Raw genomic sequence first — 8,562 nt, 5'->3', positions numbered from 1 at the left:
ACTGTATAACAGTTAATGGGAACATCTGCAAGTGCTCATTCACTTTGTGTCTTGCTCTCCATCCTTGGTTCATATGAAGACTACATGCTCAACCACTTATAGTTAAGAACGGTCATGTGACTATCCTTGACACTGAAATATGAGTGGAAACATACTCGTCACCTCCAGACCCAGGTATTTGAGAACCAGTAGGCCAACTCCAGGACTTCCCTGTAGCTCGGATGGTAAAGAATCTGCCTGCAATGCAGGAGACCTGGGTCCGATCCCTGAGTTGGGAAGATCCCCTGGAAGAGGGCATGGCAACCCACTCCAGTATTCTTGCTTGGAGAATTCCATGGACAGAGGAGCCTGGCAGGCTACAGTCCATGGGGTCGCAAAGAGTCAGACATGACTGAGCAATTAATACACACACACAGACACACAGACACACAGACACACACACACACAACTCCATGCTTCTTATTTCATTCAGCAGCAAATGTGGAGAGCCTGTGTTGAGATGTGTTAGTTCATGATGGAAGTATCCTGGATTCCTGAGTTTCTGGACAACGTAGACCCTCTCTTCCACTGCCAGTACCCAGCAGATTTTATGTGCACAAGAAATAAAATTTTATGTTAAGTCATTCAGAAATCACTTCTCTTATCATATCTCATAAAAACTTTATCTGAGCAATACACACCTACTATTTGTTATGTTTATTTAAATATCTTAATTACAAAGGAAATAGGACATATATTCTTGTTTCCAAAACATTCTAACAATAGGAAGAAATCACAATTACTCTTCCTTACTATATTCCTCAAAGATTCATCCCTGCCCAGAGGTAATTGCATTAAAAATTCTGTGTGGTATTTTAACATTTATTCCAGGCCAGTCTTACCTGTGCTAGAAATATACACTGTGAGTTTCAAAAATACATATGTAACACTATCAGTGTTATCATAAATATCATACTATGGTTCTGACTTGGCCTTGCCACTGAATGAAATGAAGGTGGGATCTTTCTGTGAGAGTATATATAGATCACGTTACTCTTTACTCCCTGGAATTACAAAGTATGTATGTGTCATAATTAATTTAATCATCCTTTTCCTGATAGACACACAAGTTGTCTCTCATTTGCTGTTTTGATTAATAGAATTGATATCAACATCATTGAACATCAATTCTTGGGTAAATGTGCATGTTTTGTCATATGAAAAATGTACAAAAGTATAATTAGATTAAAGTGCTTCCTTCGAGTGTGATGATAGTAAATTTTTATGAATATTGCTGATATTCTGTTCCAATAATGCTATACCAAATTATCTTCTCACATATTTATGTATGTGAATAAATTAAGCACTTAATGGAATTTTATTTCATCAAGCTTTTAAATTTGGGGCAAACTTTTGATTGAAAATATGTCATCTCACTGTTACTGTAATTTGTATTTCCCTATTTTTTCTAAATAGGTTGAGCAGAAAATTAATTTTTTCCTTCACACACCCATATAAAGCAAGATTTGTTCAGTGATATCTTAAGTACCAGGATTCCCCTAGGTGCATGCTTTAAAAACTCTGATATGCCAAGTAAATGTTCCCTTTACTTTGAGTAGCAAGTATTTATCAGAATGACCACGTATGAGGAAATGAGCTGGACAGAAAAACATCACTAAATAAGTGAAGCACATCACTTCACTCATGTTGGGAAGGGTGATGGTGGGATCAGAGGAGTAACTTCCAGAGTCTGAGAGAGATCAAATATTGAAACAAGTCCAGAGAGCCCAGGGTAGTTGAAAGTCAGGGAGCTGTATACAATCAGGGAGCTGTCATCAAAAGGTAGAAAACATATAAGAAGGACAGAAGGTAGAGAATCTGGTGGATGGTACTGGACTGTTTACATGGAAAGGCCAGGGAATCTCTCCATCATCATTGTCACCTTTAAGTTGTAGAGTGGTCTGAGTGGGCAGATCTACTGGATGAAAGGACCGGTTGTTCAGTTGCTCAGTCGTGTCCGCCTCTCCGCCTCTTTGTGACCCCATGGACTGCTGCACACCAGGCTTCCCTGCTCTTCACCATCTCCCAGAGCTTGCTTAAATTCATGTCCATTGAGTCGGTGATGCCATTCAACCATCTCATCCTCTGTCATTCCCTTCTCCTCCTGCCTTCAATCTTTCCCAGCATCAGGGTCTTTTCCAATCAGTAAGTTCTTCCCATCAGGTGGTCAAAGTATTGACGCTTCAGCATCAGTCCTTCTAATGAATATTCAGAATTGACTTGTTGGATATCCTTACAGTCCAAGGGACTCTCAAGAGTCTTCTCCAACACCACAGTTCAAAAGCATCAATTCTTTGGCACTCAGTTTTCTTTATGGTCCAACTGTCACATCCATACATGACTACTGGAGAAACCATAGCTTTGACTAGACTGACATTTGTCGGCAAGGTAATGTCTCTGTTTTTTAATATACTGTCTAGGTTGGTCATAACTTTTCTTCCAAGGAGCAAGCATCTTTTAATTTCATGGCTGCACTCACCATCTGCAGTGATTTTGGAGCCCAAGAAAATAAAGTCTGTCATGGTTTCCACTGTTTCCCCATCTATTTGCCATGAAGTGATGGGACTGGATGCCATGATCTTCGTTTTTTGAACATTTGAGTTTTAAGCCAGCTTTTTCACTCTCCTCTTTCACTTTCATCAAGAAGCTCTTTAGTTTCTCTTTGCTTTCTGCCATAAGGGTGGTGTCATCTGCATATCTGAGGTTATTGATATTTCTCCTGGCAATCTTGATTCCAGCTTGTGCTTCATACTGCCTGGCATTTCACATGATGTACTTTGCATATAAGTTAAATAAGAAGGGTGACAATATACAGCCTTGAGGTACTCCTTTCCCAATTTGGAACCAGTCCATTGTTCCATGTCCAGTTTTAACTGTTGCTTCTTGACCTGCATACAGGCTTCTCAGGAGGCAGGCATGCCTGATACCTCACCCTCCCTTAGAATGCCCCTACCCACTGTCAGGCAGAGTATAGCTAGCTCTCCTGTATCACCCACCAAGTGATGTTATTGACGGAATCTGGGAAAGTACATCTCTTCACTACCCTGGTGGTTCTGTGCAGTCTTGCCAGTGTCCCAGGTTGAGAGCTATCTTGATGCCTGACACAGACAGCTATTTCTCCCCTGTGTATGTGGCCCTCCTACTGCTGAGGCTGAGGCTGTGCAGTGGATGGGATTGGCTGGTGATCCAGATCAGTTAAAATAGAGCAAGTATTACCAATGAGTAGTGAAAAGGGGTATGCAGCTACAAGGAAGGGGGAAAATGGAGGAGGAATTCCTTAAGGCTAATTACCTCAGTGACTGGGAATTAAGACTGAGTGTAGACATGCCTTAAAACACAACTCTGGTGTTATTTCCAGCTCAGTCTGCCTCCATGGTTTCTGATTTCTTTGCACACCAGAGGGCAGAAGCACTCTGGCTGTGTTTGGTGGTCTGGGTAGCTACCAGCTACTGACTGGAGTGGGGGGCTGGTCCACAGTGCACACATTTATAAGACAGATGGAGAACCGTTGTAGTTGCTGTAGTTTCCTGTTAAATGCACTGGGAATGACAGATATATGTGGAGTCCAAAGCTATATCTCTCTCATGGTAATAATCCCAATCTAATAGAATTAAAATAATAATAAAAAGATTCTAAGCTAGCCATTCCTGAAATCATCACATGATCTGCAGTAAATATAGTAAAATCAAACTTTGCAGTGAGGACAGTGACCAGCCTGTCAGTTTGGGAATCCCAGGTTCTAACAAAGTTAAAGGTGAGAGCTCTGAATGAGGTCAGAGGGACCAGCCATTTCAGAACAGGAGGTGCCACCATACAGAGCCCCATCCCTGTTGTCAGATTTGGGGATCTCCAGAAAGGGTGACTAGAAATGGCTTCCCTTGCATTTCTGTCTCTGGTGTTTAAGGGATGTGAACACTTTGATCTGAAGTGGGCAGCATCAGGTCAGCAGAGGGAAGAGTTCCCGCCTCTGTTTGGAGTTTAGGTAAGGTCCCTTATTGAGTCTGAGGGGACCCCACATCCCAGAAGAGAGTGGACCCCAGAGCCTCACTCCTGCTTTCTTTCCTGGCAACTTCTGTGCAGGGATTTCCTAAAGTAGTCCCTTCTGAGTTTCCTCTCTGGGGACTCAGAAGGTTGAGAGCATTGCACCTGGCAAGCTCAGGGAAAGGGAAAGCAGGTCCCAGGCACCAACATAAGTAAAGATGATAAAGAACATGTGGGAAGCACAGTGGTCTGCTCCTGCTGTCAGCTCTGGGAGTTTCCAGCATGGCTGTGAGACTCAGAATTCCCTTCATTTCACCCTTTGAAACCTAAAGAACCATGTGTGGCTGGTCTTGGTTTAAGGCTAAGTAATTTTTGGGCTCCAAAATCACTGCAGATGGTGATTGCAGCCATGAAATTAAAAGACGCTTACCCCTTGGAAGAAAAGTTATGACCAATCTAGATCGCATATTAAAAAGCAGAGACATTACATCACCAACAAAGGTCTGTCTAGTCAAGGCTATGGTTTTTCCAGTGGTCATGTATGAGAGTTGGACTGTGAAGAAATCTAAGCACCGAAAAATTGATGCTTTTGAACTGTAGTGTTGGAGAAGACCCTTGAGAGTCCCTTGGACTGCAAGGAGATCCAACCAGTCCATCCTAAAGGAGATCAGTCCTGGGTGTTCACTGGAAGGACTGATGCTGAAGTTGAAACTCCAATACTTTGGCCACCTCATGCGAAGAGTTGACTCATTGGAAAAGACCCTGATGCTTGGAGGGATTGGGGGCAGGAGGAGAAGGGGACGACAGAGAATGAGATGGCTGAATGGCATCATCGACTCAATGGACATGAGTTTGAGTAAACTCCAGGAGTTGGTGATGAGCAGGGAGGCCTGGTGTGCTGCGATTCATGGGGTCGCAAAGAGTCAGACACGACTGAGCGACTGAACTGAACCAGAGGAAGGATACATAGTATCAAACCGAAGTTTAAAAAAAAAAAGATGAAGACGCCCCTATGGGATTGCGAAGGGAATTCCCTCATGTGTAGGACAAAATCGACTCCATAGAACTCCCCTCCCTCCACCCCTTCTCCCCATCAGTCCTGGGAGACGCCAGGCAAATCTGGCCAGAAGTGATACACTCTAATATTTTCCCTGGGGGTTTCAGCGAAATGAAGGCATTGATCTGAGGGAAGCAATCTCTTGAACGCTGAAGGAGGCACCCCGGGCTCTGCCTGGAATTACAGCAAAGATCCTGAGTTCGATGTGAGGGTACCACCCATCACAGACTGGAGAGGCTCCCAGAGTCCCACTCCTGCCATCAACCCTAAAAGGATCCAAGCAGGAATCATCTAATGTAGTAACCTCCAAGAACCTTAAAATTCCCTCTGAAGGGACTGAGGTGGGTGAGGGCGGTGAGACCAGGGTATCAACTCAAACCAGCAGAGGGACGGGAAAGTAAAGCCGAGGACCCTGGGCAAGGTCTGAGGGAACCACCAGCCCGGAACTTAGGGGACCTCGCAGAGCCCGGCCCCTTTTGTTGGCGGCTGTGGGAGGAGCCCCGGTGGGGCAAGGATTTGACCCAGGACTATTTCCGCCCATGTTGTCTGAGGGGCGCCTTCGTTAAAGAGGCCAGGGAGAAGCTCCAGGCTCTGCCGGGGATTACGGTAAAGCGTTGGGAGTGAGGGGACCGGTCAGTCTAAATAAAAGGGGTTCTCAGAGTTCTGCCCTGTTCTCGGCCCACCCTGGGAGAACATGGGACACGAATCATCTGGCGGAGGGACCTCTGAATAGCTTTGAAATTTTCCGAGGGGGGCGGTGGGGGAGGGGTGCACTGAGCAGGGTGTTGGCTTTGGCTCAGAAACAACAGCCGGAAGGGTCCCAGGTCTTAACGGAAGAGGTGGGGTGAGGGGTGGGGAATGGGGGTAAGTGGCGGGGCGGGCAGGTGGGGATGGGAGGGGGAGGTGGGAGGGTGGTGGGTAAAGGCGCCAACACCGAGGGAGGTCTGAGGGAACCACCCGCCAGACCACAGTGGGCGTCCTACTAGAGCCTGTGCCCCTCTGGCACTTTAGGCCTGAGAGGCCGCGGCTTCCGGTGATGAGGTGCTGGGCTGCGTGCATCCGGTGTCCAGGGGAAGTGAATGCGTAAGAAAGGAAGCAAGGCAGCCGTAAGGCAGGAAAGGGAGGAGCTTCCGGGCCCTGCGCCATTTTATAGTGCGGGTGCCCAGTGCGGTCTCCGGAACACCAGCCCCACGACCAAGGGGACCTCGCAAATCCCCTCCACTGCTGTCAGCCCAGGGCCACCTCGGGTAAGCGGGTGAGGCCGAGGCATACCCTCACGTGCTCCTCGGGCGGTGTCCGCAAGGCAGAGCCTGGTCTAAGATGGCAGCCGCGTGGTCCTTTCGAGGGAGGCAATCCAAGCTTTTCCAACAGTCCCTGTGAGGACCCCGAGTAAGGACTAAAGGAACCACCTGCCTCTGAACAGTGGGGATCACAGAGAATCCTATTCGGGCCTTTATCCCCGACGGTACCTGGGGCAGATGGGTTAGACTGGGGCGTCCCTAACCACCTTCTCAGGCCTTTCAGGGATTTGAGGGTTTGCCTCTGAGAGTATTGGTCTCATGTCAGCAGAGGGAGGAGTCTCAGGCCCTGCCAGAATCCAAAGTGAGGGCACTGAGTGAGGACTGAGACCCCTAATCACCCAAAGATGGAGAGGGTCCCACAAAGCTCTGCGGGCGCTTTCTTTCCTGTGCATCCCCGGGCAAGTGTGGTCCAATGAAGTTCTGCTCATTTCCACTTTTGGGGTCTCAGAGTAATAAGGACTTTGAAATAATGGGACAACATCAGACCAGTAGAGCACAGGAATGCCAGGTCTTGCCAAAAGTGAAGTGATGAACCTTTGTTCCCTAACTCAGAACAGAGCCACTGTTCTAAGCCCCAGTGAGCCCCGGGCAGATCTGGGAAGTAGGTGCTAAATCACACCTGGTTATTTCCACAGAGTCCTCAGGGCAGAGACAAATCAGAGAATAAGGGGCTCACAGGACATTGCCCTCAAGGAAACCTGTAGACCCGGCCTTCAGTAGAGGCCTAGGCGGTATCTATCTACCTGTTGACATGGCAATCTCATCTTCTTTACTTTAGGTCACTGAGTCACCTGCCCACTTGCCTGCTGCCTTTGTTGAAAGTCATCATGCCTCGGGGTCAGAAGAGCAAGCTTCGTACCCGTGAGAGACGCCGTCAGGCCCAAGTTGAACCCCAGAATCTGGTAGGTGCTCAGGCCATTGTGGGAGTAGGAGAAGAGTTCCCTTCCTCTTTCTCCTCTTGCAAAGCTATTTCATAAAGCTCACTTATTGCTTGGTCATATTGCAATCCACAGGGTGTTCAGAGAGCCACAAGTACTTCATCTACTGAGTCCATCAGAGGCTGTATAGATGATAAGGTGCTTATAATGGTGTATTACCTGCTGTATAAGTATAACGTGAAAGAGCCTATTAGCAAGGTGGAAATGATGAGAGAAGTAATCCAGATGTATAAGAATCACTACCTTGAGATCCTCCAGAGAGCTGCTGAGCACATGGAGATGATCTTTGGCCTTGACCTGAAGGAAGTGGATCCCTACCGGCACATCTACATCCTTGTCGACAAAATGGAAGCAAGCTGCGATGCAAGGCTGAGAGATCGGATCGAGATTCCCAAGACAGGCCTGCTGATGGCTGTTCTGGGTGTGATCTTCATGCAGGGCAATTGTGCTAGTGAGGAGCAAGTTTGGGAAGTCCTGAATGTGATGGGGTTATACAAGGGGAGGAAGCACTTCATTTTCGGGGATCCTAAGAAGGTCATTACCAAAGATTTAGTGCAGGAGAAGTACCTAGAGTACCGCCAGGTGTTCAATAGTGATCCTCCATGCTATGAGTTCCTGTGGGGCTCTAGAGCCCATGCTGAAACCACCAAGATGAAAGTGCTAGAGTTTATGGCTAAGATCCATAATATGGTCCCCACTGCCTTCCCATCCTTGTATGAGGAGGCTTTGAGAGATGAGGAAGAGAGAGCCCAAGCTAGAGCTTCAGCCAAGGCTCGTATTGCTGCCCGGGCCAGGGCCCGCTCCAGTGCCTTAGCCAGCAGTTCCTCCCACTCCAAAAGAGTCTGAGGCAGATTCCTTACTTTGTTGTTAAAAATAAGTCCACGTTCTAAGTAGTAGAAGGTTGGGGAGGGGCTGCAGATTATACTGTGTGTAACATATATGTGTTTTTGTGTTCTATGCTGTATCTTGGAAAATTTTAAAAATATTGTTCCTTTTAATAGAAGATTTAAGTAGCTTTGTAATCCACACTTCTGAGTTATATTGCTCAAACACTGATGCTATGGGTGAGATCTAAGTGTAAGAGTTTTATTGTTTGTGTAACTGGAAAAGTTCCACCTTACCTAGTAATTTGGAATAAGGTAACATGGCGATGGATGAGGCATTACTTTGGAAATGTGAAAAACTCAGCATTGTAATAGTTGTGGTCAAGAAATGCATAAATAAAAGATAAAAGTTCTTGGTTTCA

At 46.5% G+C, this 8,562-nt stretch overlaps 1 protein-coding gene across 1 annotated transcript; it reads left to right on the top strand.

Moving 5' to 3' along the window:
- Positions 1–6,346: 6,346 nt before the first annotated feature.
- On the top strand, positions 6,347–8,562 carry LOC122689839 (melanoma-associated antigen B10-like). Its single transcript, XM_043896604.1, has 3 exons — positions 6,347–6,466; positions 7,157–7,280; positions 7,392–8,562. The coding sequence occupies exons 2-3, from the start codon at positions 7,206–7,208 to the stop codon at positions 8,160–8,162; spliced, it is 846 nt and encodes a 281-aa protein (XP_043752539.1). The 5' UTR covers positions 6,347–6,466; positions 7,157–7,205; the 3' UTR covers positions 8,163–8,562.

This window comes from Cervus elaphus, chromosome X (genome assembly GCF_910594005.1).
Source record: "Cervus elaphus chromosome X, mCerEla1.1, whole genome shotgun sequence".
NCBI lineage: Eukaryota > Metazoa > Chordata > Mammalia > Artiodactyla > Cervidae > Cervus > Cervus elaphus.
Note: the sequence above shows the minus strand (reverse complement) of the source record. Positions and strands in the feature narration are given on the sequence as shown.